Genomic DNA, 15,586 nt, shown 5'->3' with positions numbered 1-15,586 from the left:
ATCTCTTTTCCCTAGCACTTACCATTACGATGCTACAGGTTTATTATGTTTTGCTTTTACTGTCCTTTAATCGTTTTGGGTTTTCTAAAACGTATTCAATATTAACAACAGGTTGCAATTAATATTGCAATTGGTTCTCCTTTGCTCCCATTTTATTTCAGCAATCAAGTTGTACCCTACCATCTTGTTGAGCTGCAATAGTTCTGTTCGTCGACAGGTTATTCATGATACAATAATTATTCGGGAAAGGGTTGGTATAAACACAAACAACAGTTTAAGAACCACAATGAGTCATTTATTGAAAATATTCATTATACATTAATATGATATCATCGAAATGCAATATCTGAAGCTCGGCAGTAACAATAATAGTGTATACAGACAAATGTTGAGCAAATGTAAGTGTAACAACAATGTGGAGTACGTGGGCTCGCCGTGTGTGTAGGCGGGGGTGCCAACCGGGGGCTTTGGTCCCAGCAGGGGTGCAGGTGGGGGAGGGGGGAGGGGGGAGGGGAAGGAAGGAGGGCACCCCCACCTGGTCACGTCTCTGCCCCCTGTCGCTTCCTCTACGACACACACACACACACCTCTGACATACTGCATGTGCTACATTTCCGAAGTTAGATAATGTATTTCACAACAACAACGAACCAAAACAAAAATGTTTTTCATAGCTCATCCCAACAAGGAACGTAATTTTGTCCACTTTTTTGGTATGGAAATCATGAACATTTGTGGCACTCTAGAAACCACCAGAACCAAAATGTGTTCAGAACATTCAAAAGGGAGAATTTTGAAACCCCTGAGAAGAACTGCACCGAAATACTTCAACAATAATATCCAGTAACATGGAAATAGAAATTTATAAGTAAATATTTTGGTATCAAGAATGCACCTGCAAATGTGCATGCGCGTTTGATTCTAAGTATAAAAAATATGCAGTAAAGTTAAAGTGGCAATATGTGTATATAAGACAGTCTCACAATATAGCATCTGTTTTTCCTTCCCATCAAAAATAACGTTTTCTTCCTTGTAACTAGCTAATACTGCTAGAAAATCTCGCGACAGGTATCACTCCAGAAAACAAGAGAGGTTTGGACAAATTTTTAGCACCGTATTCTTTTTTCTTTCTGTTGAAAATTACAAAAAAGGAAAGAACAGTGGAGAATGGGGACAAGCGTATTGTCAACAACCACATGTATTCTGTCCACCTGGAAACAACCAACACGTTTACTGTCACATAAAAAACAAACAAACAACAACATTGTTGACGAATAAGTCTCTTTGTACTTTTTGAGCGTAAAAAGTGATCACGTCCGCAGACGAAATGCAGTTCGAGCATTCATGTCGAGCCTTCTCGAGAAACTAAAGATTAACATTAAAGGGCGGCAACCCGCCTACTGACCAGCATAAGTTAAAGATACACAGCTTCACTGTACAATTGCGTATTATACACTTGTGTGCATCCCTTTCTTAGGGAGGCACGCTACAACAAAATATAAATGTCATAAAGGTAACAAAATAACTTACTTCTACTTAAATAAGTGTACCATTTCACTGGCAATGCACTGTTGTGCATTATTTTCTTCAACCGATAATTTACAACGAATTGTACCAATCATACTGCCGCATATGAAATATCACTATCAGTCATAAGTTGCATATTCTAATTTTATGATAGGCTGAGAATAAGTGAATGGCAGAAATATTACATTACTTACAATGTATTTTTTAATATTTTGACAATGTATTGTAAGTCTGGTTGTATGGCATTAGCTAGATTGGAATTTTACTTCGTCGGATTGAAATCACCAATTTATTGGGAAGTTTTGCCTTAGGTGGATTTGATGCATTTACTTTTGTCGTCTGGTACCAGCTGCTAGCTTTAACACAGAGAATGAACTTCAGTTGTGTGTCTGTCATAGTAGGTGTCTTGAGTCCATGGTAATCCAATGTGTGTCACTTCCAGTCTTCTCCAATCGTGTTAAGTTGCAAATTTTTACTCTCGAATGTGTCATAGATTTATATAACATTTTCGATTTATAGCGATCACAGAGTTGGATGGGGAAGAACTAGTACATATGTTATAATTATGTTTCATCGTTCGAAAATATTAAAGAGTGTAAGAGGAAGAATAACGGTAAAGAACAATGTTTAGAGGCATACAAAAGCCAAAAAATTAAACAGTATGCCCGTTTGCTCTTTCACAAAAGTCGTGAAAGGTTATGTAAAGAACTCTGATGCACAATGTTAAAGCTATTACATGGAAGCAAATTAAAATAACGAAAAACGAGGAATAACGTAGCTAAAAGGTACTGAGAAGTCAGCTGCCATTTGTGTACTAAGTTAAAATGGTGACACTGAACAAGGGCGCTGTGTGATATGATTTTGAAGACCTTCGCGCCGACCCTGATACTTCCGAATCCTGAACCGTATAAATGCAGTTTAACACGATATTTTGAGAGCTTCCCCAGATGCATTCTTCAGGGATTCCTATCAGTTCCATATGTCGAACACAATCATCGGCACCGGCGTGTAATGGTTGTCAGAAAAGGCAATGAGCTGCTTTTGCAGTTGGCAGTTCACCCTTAAATACTTACAATACCAACACAGTGCGGAAGTCACCCCAATCGAGACAGAGATCTATTACAAGTCAACGGTAGACAAAAATGACAGAGCACTAAACTGACCCAGAAAAGAAACTGAAAAGAGAAATGAGATTAAGGGTTCACGTATCAACAGTTTGGAGGACTGACCCTGCTCAGGGTTTGGACAGGCTTGCTTCTGAACCAAGGCAGGTGCTATGGTTGTGACAATTCCTCCCACAGAAAGAGAAGACGTCAACTGAAAAATACTCACCAAACACAGTTTAGTATTTTTTTTAAAAACAGGATAAATTTGGCTTATCGAGCTACACTCTACGACGACCAACACTTATTAGCCGGAATGAAAGAATAAAAAAAAAAAACAATTTTTATAGTCTATATAGCGAGCAGTCGATATCTGCGCTTGGAAAATGAAGAAATAAAGAAGCTGTGTGCAATATATATATATATATATATATAATTAACTTGGCTGCAAATTCAAAAATCTGGAGCCTTATAACAAGACTGATCACAAAACGGCGTCCTCGTTTAATTTCACCATTACATCTTCATAAACGTGGTACGGCTTCTCGGCGCCAAGTAACTGTATTACCCTGGTCTATCATTGTTTCAGATTGTTTCTCTAGAGATTCTGCTGTTGCTATGAAAGCCCACGATTTGTGGGGCAACGCTGTTAACGACTACCAACTGAGTGAAGCTAATATACTCGACGTGTAATGTAGTGATCAAGGTCTGTGAGGCTTCTGGCCTCTTTATATCCACACGCATTGGCCACGGCTGGGCTATGTTATAACGCACGCATTTTTTCGTTGTATACGTAGACTTTAGTGTGAGGTTCCGAGACGGGAAAAATTTAGGGAAACGGTGCGCTGAAACTTCATGATGCCACTGGAGTGGCGGTAAAGTAGTGAGATTCAGAGAAGAAAAGTTGAGTGAAACGATGCACTTTATCATGGAGTGGTGTTGAAGTAGTGATGCTGCTGTAAGCCTGGTCGAGGCTTTTGCCAGAAAGGAGGGCCTGGGCTGCACCACAGGAGAGGAGATTCTGCACTGTAAGCAGATGACACCATTGGAGTGGTGGTAAGGTAGCGAGGTTCGGTCAGGAACTGAGACGATACACTGCAATACGTCGATGACGTTGAAATAGACAGCCACACATCTCAGCGAGGTAACACACACGGCGTGTAAGTTGCTAACTTCAACAAGGCCCTTGGCTTCTTTATGCAACAGGTAAAATGGGCAGGCACGGACTAGGTCATCACTCTCCCTTTTTTTTCTCGGTATGCGTAAGATAAGTGTGAGATTTGGGGTCACGAAAGCTTTAGCGAGGGAGTGTGTTGTGTGATGCCACTGGAGTCGAGTGAGACGAAGCACTTTAGAATAAAGACGTGACACTAGCACACGTCTGGTGGAGGCGCTAGCCAGACCAGAGGGCCTGGGCTGCAGTACAGGAGAGGAGAACCCGGGACAGGTAGAGCACAGAGCAGCAGCGGCAGTGCGCCGGCACTGGAGGCTGGTGGCTGCCGCTTTTTGCGCAGCGCAGACCAGTGCGGCTTCTGGGAATAACGGCGCGCAGACCTCGCGACCCCGCGCCGCCGGACACGCCGCGCTCTGCTCTGGTCGGCTGAGCTCTGAGCCGGCGAGACTCCGCGTCGGGGTGGCGGGCCGCACCTGGCAGTGGGCGACCCACCGGCTGTGCTACCCCGACACTGCCTACGCCAACGTCGTTCTGTTGCGTACAGAGGTACGGTGGAAACGACTGGATCGAGCAGAGCTTACCAAGTGTGGAATGGGCGGCTCTTTATAATGGCTCAAAGCGGGTGCAAAAGAGAATCTTTGAAAGACAGCTGAAGTATCCTCTAGAGGGTTGTTAACTGACCAGTATCTTTCTGTTTTATATTTAGAAAATTTCGTTCCTTCTCAAGCATATTCTTTACCTGCGCTACTGCTAAACCAGTAATTCATCGCGTTAGAGGCTTCAATGAAGAAATCCTTTCGATCCTCCTTAAATTAGCGAATCGTTTTACGTGAAATTCAAAAGGTTTACTTTCACTATCGTAGAACTGTCTATTTGTGCGCTCAAGATTAGCTACGTTAGAAGCTTTATTCGGAGCATTGGGCAGTGAAAGGGAATTGTGGTAGGAGGAGAGGGGCAGACCACCGTGTCTGAAAGGGAATCGTCAGCTGAGTCTCCTTAAAAGTTCTTCAGTATGATATTCGCTTCATTTACGCTTCGGGAGCACATTAAACGTAGACTGCAATCGTAGAAAGTGAAAGATTACATTGCAGACAGTACCACTGATCGTACAATATACGACAGAAAGCTGCGCTCTAATAATCGAGAGCAAAACGCCAAGTACGCAGTTATCTCACATAGCTAAACCGACCGACATTACCACCAAAGGATGACAATCTTCGCTGAAGCATGCAGAAACTAGCTTCGATTATATGAAGAGGAGCTGAAAAATTCGATTCCGCTTAATTCTTTTAGTTTTAGTAAGATGCATTTTGAATGAAACACTGTTGTAAGGACATACCACTCTACGTTTCGTTTCTGATACTTAAGTACCCTAAAAAATATTTCTCCAGTCACGAATACTAGAAAAGTGAAAGAGGAACTTTGTCATCTGCAGCAAAAAGAAACAGAAACTCATTCGTGGACAACTGAAGCGCCGAAGGGCAAAATTACAAAAAAACCTTGCTTCCCTGAGTGTCACTCAAACGCCGAAGACCACAGGAAAGGAAATGTTGAAAACGACTATCACAAAACACAAATACATTTGTACTGCATAAAAACAAAACTAGCAATTGCAACTCCTCGCTTCAAACCCAATTTCGATTACGATAGGAAACATAAATTTGTGAAAAGAAGAATATTAAAAAATTAAAACGCGCTACTTCAGCGCGAAAAACAAAGGGCAAAAAAGATAATTGTCTTCAAAAGTCAATTTAAAATTAAAGTTTATTGCTGAACAGCGACGAAACATCAAAATGGCGAGTAACAGATTCCTTCCTTTTTAAGTGAAAAACAAGCACCGCTATGCATGGACTACTCTATGGATGGGTACTGAACAAACAATGCTATAAACCGTTCAAAGAAACAATTCACATGAAAATTCAACAGAATGTGTACTGGTGCAATAGCCAGTAACGTACTCTATGAATGTCAAAAATCTGTGAAAATTAAGTACGCAGTCAGCTCGGAAGAGGAAACGCGAAACTCCAGAGATGTGTCAAGCACGTAGCTTCCTGTCAGTCTTTCTTCTCTCATTTAATTGTACACTGGCATCTTCACAATACGCACCTACATTACAAACTAGGTTAGACATCTGTCAGCCGTACCAGATAACGTATTAGCAGCCAACTTCGCTAAATCATGGCTCTGGCCTTCCCATAATAATTTTATTGTGTAATATTTCTGCCTTCCACTTCAGAGACGCCTTCCACTTCAGGCATTTTGCAGCACCCAGCATTTTCACATGACCGTTATTACTAGCAAGTTCCCCAGTTTCTGCTGTCTTTTCATATGCTGGCTGTATGCATGGTTTTACCATCTACAACTGAATAAACTTGGCACTTTTCATATCGACTGGCACTCTTAATGCCGATATCTCTCGCATTCTCAACTCAGTCTGTCCCACTCAACCGCCTCAGCAACGCGAGTATCTACTTGTAAAGTCTGCAGTCCTACTTTCTTTGGACATTGCAGTCGAGTGAGTAATGGCCTCTTGTCCCCATAAGAGACGATATTTCTCCTGCTCCAAATCAGACGCATATCAATTCGTTATAGAGAATCAAATATATTTCTCTTCTAGGCTGCGAATGTTCGACTTTACAAGTTTTGTCCTGGAAAAGACTGAGCTGAATCCAGCGCAACACGAAACTTTATTTACAACACTTGTTAAGGAGTCAGTATGGCACTTGCTTCGCATGACACTAACAGATTCTTCGACAATGCGAGAGGTAAACAGGGCAGTACGTACGAACACAGAAGGGTCACAGTACTTACGTGGACTACATACAATGGGGACAATCATTTTATTGGGCAAAGGGATTGGCAAGTGTCCGCTGGAGATGCCAAAGGACGAAATGTGGGAACTCGAGTTGTGAGTATTTTAATTTCCAAATAGCCCTCAATGAACGAGATGAAAAGTGTGATGAGGCGCAAGAACGCCATCGTACGAGGGCAGCTCGAGGTCTCACCTGTCAGACAATAAGAATAACAAGAACAACAACAACAACAACAATTTTTACAAGTAGACGGGTCTCTTAGAGACCAGCAAAGCATTTACAAAAAGCTCCCGTCCCTCGATTATTTTCACCGCCGGCAGTACGGAGGAAGTGCAGTAGTTTGTAACAATAACAGGTGCGGGTGTCCAGAGACGTACTTGCAGCGGCCGGGAAGCGTGGCGTCGGGCGGCGGCGGAGGGGAGGGGGAGCGGTGGAGGGGGGGGGGGGCGGCGAGGCGTGGGCAGCCGCCGGTCGGGCGCAGCCAGTTTTTAATAGCGCTGGCGATCGCGGCCCCACCTGCTGGCCGCGTGCCCGTTCGAGCCCCGCTCAGGTAAAGAATTGTCGTCTGTTCCGCTGTTCTAATTATAATGGCCCGCTGTGGCGGCGGCGGCGGCGGCGGCGGCGACGACGACGACGACACGCGTGCGAGCGTCAGCCCGCTGCCAGATCGATATTGGCCGAGGCCGAGCACGGCACGGCACGGCAGCCACGACACGCTACGCTGGTCGCCTCGCCCCACAGTGACGTCAAAACACGCCGATACCACCACCTACTCCGCCGCTCCGCAGCATCCGAGGCCACATGCTCTTCCCGTACTTACCGACTCTCGAGTGTCACCTCACAGTAATTCATGTGATGTATACATTGTCCCTGCACCTCCACGCTACTATCTAGCCATTGCGTCAGCCACTCTGCAACACTGTTGTTTGTCAGCACTTTATAGGGAGGCGGAGCCCTGCGCTTGTGTTGCTCATCGCTGTGGCTCCCAACTTTTGATATCAATATCGCCTCTACTTGGCTCGTACTGTCTTCGCACGAGTGTACACTTGGGCTTCGCGGTGTAGAAAGTGTCGCAGCTTCTAACTGCTTTCGTGCTGCTACCCATCTAGCCGCAGAAAAAGTGCGCACTGTGTTTACAGCTGGAAGTCGTCAGCGACATATGTGATTTTCTGGCAGCTCCGAAGTTATCCAGTTCCAATTACCGGCTGCCACAGATAGTGAGACTGCCTGCAAGCAGTGGAGCTGATGGGCGTACGAGTACTATGGTGCGATTGTTTGGCCAACCGAGGGAGCTCCAAAGAGAATGGCATCTGCTCGGGGGGATAGAATTTTCAGTAAAATTTCAGTGTTAATCCCGGTTTCATATTCCACACCCAAGAGTGTTCACTTGGGCTCCACGGTGCAGAAAGTCTGGCAGAGGCTCCCGACGTGTTCGTGTTGACACCCGTCGGGCCACAGGAGTACTCTACAGTGCCAGCACTCTGTCGACAGGTGGACGTCGTGATGTACAGATGTTTTCCTGGAGGCTCTCTGAAACCGACTCCAGGTGCGATGCAGATTGGTGTACAAGTAATGACATTTTGATACTTATTAGAAGCTTGGGAGATACAGAACAGTAGTCCCCACAGCATACAGTTAATCGGAGGATGACACTTCACAGCAATGCCCGGAGACGAGCACCTGAACCTGGCAGTGCGCCGTCTCGAAGTTGCAGTCGTCCAGATGATGCTCGGTGACCACTAGCCGGTACAGCGGCGCACAGTCCGTCCGTCGCGAGCGGCTCTCGGAGACACGGGAGGAGGGTGAGCGCGGTGCCGCTGCCGCCGCTACTGCAGGCCGGGTTCCATGGAGAGCGCGGAGAGCGCCTGCGAGGGGCTGGCCGGTTCCTCGAGCTCCTGCTTGGGCTGCACCAGGTTGAGTCCCAGGCCGGGGGCGGCGCCGGTGCCGCCTCGCGCGTGCGTGCGCATGTGGCGCGTGATCATGTCGCGCCGGCACGCCGCGTACGGGCACTGCGGGCACTTGTACGGCTTCTCGCCCGTGTGCGTGCGCTGGTGCGTGCTCAGGTGGTCCGAACGCGAGAACACCTGCCCGCAGACGCGGCAAGTGTACGGCTTGATACCCGTGTGCAGCCGCATGTGCCGCGTCAGCATGTCGGAGCGCGCGAACGAGCGCCGGCACACCTCGCACAGGTAGGCGCGCTCGGGGGCGCCGCTGCCGCCGCCGCCGGACCCGGAACACGAGCCGCCCGCACCGCCCCCGCCGCCGCCCGACGCCGAGTTGCGGTGCCGGCTGGCCATGTGCTTGGCGAGGCGGTCGTGCAGGCTGAACATCTGGCCGCAGACGGGGCACACGTAAGCGACGTCGGCGCCCGGCGGCATTTCCTCGACGACGGGCGACACCTCCAGGTTGTAGCGCACCGCGACGCTCGCCATGGTGGTGGGCGACGCCACGTCCCCGCGCACCACGGGCACCGCGACGCCGCCGGCCGTCACGACGGCGGCGGGCGTGCCGGGCTCCGACGAGCCCGTGCTGCTGCTCGTGTGGCACGACCACGCCGACGCGGACGTCGACGCCGACGCCGACGCGGACGCCGCCTTCATCGACAGGTCGAGCGGCGAGTCTTGGGACCCCGAGCCCTCCGATTCCAGGGAGCCGCCCTTGCTCGGCGCCGACAGCGCTGCTGGCCGCCGTGCCGCCTGCAACACGCCACCGTCACATTACCAACTAAGATCACAGCGCCAGTAAGTTAGCAGTAATTTTTTCGGAAATTCGTGGTAAGTTCCTATCGGACCAAACTGCTGATGTCATCGGTCCCTAGGCTTATACACTACTTAATATAACTTAAACTAACTTACGCTAAGAACAACACACACACCCATGCCCGAAGGTGAACTCCAACCTCCAACGGGGGGGAGCCGCCCGAACCGTGACAAGAAGCCCTAGCCCGCGTGGCGAAGTTGATAGTGTTTCGTCTGACCCTACATTTACATGAATTCTCTGCAGAGGGTTCATCGAGCCACCTTCACAATAATTCTCGTACAGCGCGCGAAAAAGACGACTATTTATATCACTCCGCGCGAGCTCTAATTTCTCTTATTTTATTTTAGTGATCGTTTCTCCCGATGTAGGTCGGCGTCGTCAAAATGTTTTCGCAGTTTGAGGGGATAGTTGGTGATTGAAATGTTGTGAGAAGATTCCACCGCAACGAAAAACGCCTTTGTTTTAATGATGTCTACCCCAAAAGAATTTTGCTATTTGGGGAGCAAAATAACTGATGATGGTCGAAGTAGAGAAGATATAAAATGTAGACTGAGAATGGCAAGGAAAGCGTTTCTGAAGAAGAGAAATTTGTTAACATCGAGTATAGATTTAAGTGCCAGGAAGTCGTTTCTGAAAGTATTTATATGGAGTGTAGCCATGTATGGAAGTGAAACATGGACAGTAAATAGTTTATACAATAAGAGAATAGAAGCTTTCGAAATGTGGTGCTACAGAAGAATGCTGAAGCTCAGATGGGTACATCACATAACTAATGAGGAGGTACTGAATAGAATTGGGGAGAAGAGGAGTTTGTGGCACAACTTGGCTAGAAGAAGGTATCGGTTGGTAGGACATGTTCTGAGGCATCAAGGGATCACCAGTTTAGTACTGGAGGGCAGCATGGAGGGTAAAAATCGTAGTGGGAGACCAAGAGATGAATACACTAAGCAGATTCAGAAGGATGTAGGCTGCAGTAGGTACTGGGAGATGAAGGAGCTTGCACAGGATAGAGTAGCATGGAGAGTTGCATCAAACCAGTCTCAGGACTGAAGACCACAACAACAACAACCCCAAATCCTGTATCATTTCAGTGACACTCTCTCCCCTACTTCGCGATAATACAAAACGTGCTGCCCTCCTTTGAAATTTCCCGATGTACTCAGGTCAATCCTATCCAGTAAGGATCCCACACCACGCAGCAGTATTCTTAAAGAGGACGGACAAGGGTAGTGTAGGTATTGTCCTTAGTATATCTGTTACATTTTCGAACTGCCGTGCCACTAAAACCCAGTCTTCAGTTAGCCTTCCCAACAACATTTTCTGTGTTCCTTCCAATTTAAGTTGTTCGTAATTGTAAATCCTAGGTATTTACGGTCTTCACATTTGACTGATTTATCGGACAACCGAAGTTTAACTAATTCCTTTTAGCACTCATGTGGATGACCTCACACATTCGGTTATTTAGGGTCAATTGTTAAATTTTGCACCACACAGATATCTTTTCTAGATCGTTTTGCAATTTGTTTTAATCTCCTGATGACTTTACTAGTCGATAAACGGCAGCATCATCTGCAAACAACCTAAGACGGCTGTTCAGATTCTCTCCTAATTCATTTATATAGATAAGGAACAGCAAAGGGCTTATAACAGTGCCTTGAGAACGCCAGAAATAACATCTGTTTTACTCGATGACTTTCCGTCAATTACTACGAACTGTGACCTCTCCGACACGAAATCACGAATCCAGTCACATAAGTATTTTTGTTTCCTTCTGTGTATATTACTCCAATTTCTGCTTTGTTGCCACTGTCAAGTTTTTCATTATTGTCCTTTTGAAATTGGTACGTCTAAAATTTTTCACGAATTTTAATAATCGCTGGAGAAGTAAGTAGGTACCAAAAGACTGGCTAAAACTCAAAGTAACATCTATTTTTAAAATCGGCGATAAAAACAAACGTAATAACTGTAGACCATTCCGCGTATAAATTATATGTTGTCTATCCGTTCTGCCTTGTCTGATCTTAAGTGTTCCAAAGCTCTTTTAAATTCTGATTCGTTTACCCACTCCCATTTCCGTTACGATTTCTTCACATTTTTTATGCAGTCATTTCGCCTTGGCAGCCCGGCACTTTAAATTATTTCATTTTTAGGTTATTTACATTCCTGTCTTTCTCTGAACATTTTTGTACTTTCTTCTTTAGTCGGTCACTTGAAGTGCTCCGTGGTCAGCAGGAGCTGGCGCGCGAAGCGAGTCGGGTGGGCTGAAACAGGTCGCAGCAGCATGCAGTAGGAAGCGGCGACGTACCATTTCCCGCGTGTCGAGCCATAGCGGCAGGTCGGAGTCGGAGTGCGAGCGGCGGCGAAAGGCGTCGGGCGAGGCGGCGTGCAGGTACTGGGAGTGCAGGTAGTACTCGAAGCTGAAGCAGCTGGCGCAGCCGCACGACAGCGGCGTGCCCGGCTCGGGGCCCGAGCTGCCCGCGGACTCGCCGCCCGCGGCCGCCCCCGCCACCGCCGCCGCAGCCGCCCCCGCCGTCACACCGGCCTGCGGCACCGGAGCCTGCGACAGCGCGCTCACCGGCGGAGGCGTCGTGCTGTCGCTGCAACACATCGAGGACACCTTGCTTGTCAACATCAACATCAAACTCGAAAGAGAAAAGTACATGCCTGCAGCAACAGTAAAAGCACAAAGATACCAAGAGACACTAATTCGGCCACGAGAAGCTATGATTTTATTAATGCATCAGAATCTAACTAAAAACGAGAAACAGGTTTTGATACTGTACGACGGATTTGTGATAAACTTGTATTTATCGGCTGGAAAGAGTTACGTAATTATCGGTTTGTTTTTAGGTATGGGTCTGCGTACATATTTGAATCCCACACGCTTTACTGTTAAATTAAATAAAAAACGATGCACCACGAAGGTATTATCCGAATGGGACTGAAACCGATAGATATGATGTACATGTAAACGAATCACTAGAATTTCAGAATAATTGCATGACTTATTCTAGAGAAAAGTTTCACCAATTAAACAAGCCAGTAACACGATGGTCCGCCTCTAGCCCTTACGCAAGCATTTATTAGATTTGTCATTGACTGATGAGTTATTGGATGTCCTCCTGAGACATATCGTGCGAAAGTTTGACCAAGATGGTGGTGCTAGATCGTCAAAACTCGAGGTGGTTGGAGATCTCTGTCCATAACGCTCCACACATATTCAATTCCAGCGACTTTCCTGGGCAAGGCAGAATATGGCAAGAACGAAGACAATCAATAGAAACTCTCACCGTGTATGGTCGCGCATTATGTTGCTGAAATATAAGCCCAGGATGCTTACCATGAAGGGCAACAAAACGCGGTGTAGAATATCGTCAAGTACCGCTATGCAGCAAGGCTGCCACACATGATGACAAAATGGTTCTGCTACGAAAAAATCTGGCACCCCAGAGCATCGCTCCTGATTGTCAGGCCGTATGGCGGGCGACAGTCAACATGGTATCCACCACAGTGTCTTCAGACACGTCTTCGGCCAGAAATCTCACTGACTGGACTATAACTGCATTCACTTATGAATCAGGCTACGAAATGTGTCCCAATTACCAGCGAAGACGTGTCTGGAGACACCCTTGACAGAGGTCTGATGCCAAACTGACTGTTGCTCACCAACCAGGACTGATGGTATGGGATGCCATTTGATCCCTTTTGCTGTAGTCCGCGGCACCTTTGGATATTCTATGCCCTGTTCAGTCGCCCTTCCTGGCAAGCCATCCTTTGCCTACATTTCAGCAAGATAGCGCCCGTCCGCACACAGCGAGAGTTTCTACTGCTTGTCTTTGTCCTTGCCAAATCCTACCTTGTCCAGCAAGGTCGCTGGAACCGAGAACGTTCGGAGCATTCTGAGCAGCGCCCTCCAACGAGGTCGGGATCTTGACGATCTGACGCGTCGTTTAGACACAATTTGACACGATATACCTCAGGAGGGCATCCAATAAATCTGTCAATCCATGGCAAGCCGAATAACTGCTCGCATAAGGGCAGCAGGTAGACCAAGACGTTACTGACTTATTGATTTGTGAAGCTCTTTCTCTTGAATAAATGATCCAGTTTATCTGAAACTGTGATCTTTTGTTTGTCTGTACAAGTACGACACATCTATCGATTTCCGTCTCTTTCGGATAATTTTTTCGTGGTGCGTCTCTCTTTTTTTCCTTTTCTCTCTAAGAGTGTATTTGAACGCTACGAGTAAGATGGGTCTTACAGCCCAGCCCATCTGTCTGGTGGACGTATAGGGCTGAGCCCAACGTGCCAGTCGGTAATAAAGAGCGCTACTGCAATGCATCGGGTGGCCCCTCCCACGGTCGGCGGGCAGATGGTAGGAGTGATCACGCCATATGTCTTCGTGGGAACGCTGGTGTTGTTAGCAGCCGAATGACGCGTGAAAGTGCGTCCATCGTAGCAATCGCGAATGCCGGACACCATTTGACATTTAGGTGCGAAACAACTTGTTTTTCTATATCAAATATTAACTATTAGAATCGACTTTTATCATAATAAATACTTGTGGAAACCTAAGAGACCGTTACTATTACTACGTTCTGCACTAAACTATTTAATAAGAAACAATTAGGGCAAATACGCCACCGATGAAGTACGTATTGCTCCGCTGTCGTACGAAAGTTGTTAGCGACTCTTGTTGGGCGGGAAGTAAGTCAGCGTTGGAGTGTCCTCCTGGTTCGAACTCTGTGTCAGCCATGCTCGCGGTTTTGAATATTATACGGAAAATAAGCGTTGGCTGTTACTCTAACTGCGAATTATTTTACGGTGTGTATCAACAAACGCACCTCCATGGCACTGCGCACTATTATTTGCGGCCCGAGGACGTGGCACTGCTTTATGAATCTCGAGTGTTAAGCGTGCTCCTTGGGGCCACATATCTCTCGCCAGGTCGTCTGTTGTTCCGATGGCTCGCCAAGACTTTCATTCTCCAGACCAGTACAGGATACAGACCAAATACTCATCGGGTTACATAATAGAGGGTTGGCTTGACCTCAGCAATAATTTGCGCGCCACCTACACTAATAATAAAACTGTAATAGTGACGTGTCTATTTGAACATGCTAATTTCCAAAACTGAAAAATTTTCATGGGATTTGCACAGGTAACGTGAGCATAGCTTGGGGCAATGCATGTTTTATTTCATTAACATTGGTAGATGGAAGAAAATATAATTTACAGCTTTAGATGAAGCCGTTGGCTCAGCTTACTAGTGCAGATGTTTAGTCAACATGGCTTAGATGGCGCTGTTAAATTTCTTTTCGGAAGTTTACATCGGTGATAGAAATAAATTCCGCAATCTTATCTTTACAGTTACAAACTAACAGTGAATTTACTTTGCTAGGACATACGGATTTTCATGTTTTCGCTTTGTATATTAAAAACTTAACATTTTTGCTTTGCTTCTTTTGATAGGTTTTACTTATTTTGGCTTCTTTTCTGGGTATGTTTCTTCTTCCTCAGTGACAGAAGTATATTTGGCAGTTTACTTCAGTGACGGGATTACCTGCCAGAATCTTATCTTAACGAATTGCTTTGTGTATTAAAAACTTCACGACAATGCTTTGTATCTTTCTATTTGTTTTATTTATATTGTTTGCCTGTAAAAATAAATTTATTAAGCCTGCTCTGTGATTAGGTGCCTACTCATTACATTTTGATTTCGTTTTGTTTACGAATAAAAATGCCTAGAAAATGGTGGAGTCTTCCCGAATACTCTTACACCAGAATGTCTAAAAGAGGTCTATGCAGTGTCAAGATCGTCAGAAGAGACTTGGTGCTGCTCGAGAACTGGCCTGAACTCGCTCTTTCGAAACTCCTTCCGAAAGTGGGACACGACGTAAGTTTGATCGATAGCGTCTAGCCTTACCTCGCTCCTCAGAACCGTTCACTCACAATGGCTTAAGGTTACTTCTCTCCAACGTAACATCACAGAAGCGGAAATTTTGACGGGAAGTGGTGCTGGGGAGCAGGCTTTGATCCCGAGTCCCGCTTATTCCTGACAATTCCATTTAACATTTTGCTTTGAACGTATATTTCCTGGCAGTCGTACGTCATGCCATGTCCATAATCAAAGCACAGGCCAGATACTGCGTGTTGCGGGCGTGCGCTCTAGTGCAGCTGTTTTCACTCAGAGATCTGTACGTGGCTCT

General features: G+C 46.2%; 1 protein-coding gene across 1 annotated transcript in view; it reads right to left on the bottom strand.

Annotated features, from left to right (window-relative positions):
• Positions 1-7,247: 7,247 nt before the first annotated feature.
• Positions 7,248-15,586, bottom strand: part of LOC124613521 (zinc finger protein 629) — a 264,636-nt gene continuing 256,297 nt past the window's right edge. The window contains exons 4-7 of the mRNA XM_047142232.1: positions 11,905-11,974; positions 11,683-11,859; positions 8,889-9,313; positions 7,248-8,828 (exon numbers count right to left, since the gene is read on the bottom strand). Coding sequence (XP_046998188.1) covers positions 8,444-8,828; positions 8,889-9,313; positions 11,683-11,859; positions 11,905-11,974 — 1,057 coding nt within the window. The 3' untranslated portion in view covers positions 7,248-8,443. The remainder of the gene's footprint in view (positions 8,829-8,888; positions 9,314-11,682; positions 11,860-11,904; positions 11,975-15,586) is intronic.

The sequence above is a fragment of the Schistocerca americana genome, chromosome 4 (assembly GCF_021461395.2).
Source record: "Schistocerca americana isolate TAMUIC-IGC-003095 chromosome 4, iqSchAmer2.1, whole genome shotgun sequence".
In the NCBI taxonomy this organism is placed as follows: Eukaryota; Metazoa; Arthropoda; class Insecta; order Orthoptera; family Acrididae; genus Schistocerca; species Schistocerca americana.
This window is presented reverse-complemented; position numbering and strand designations above follow the sequence as displayed.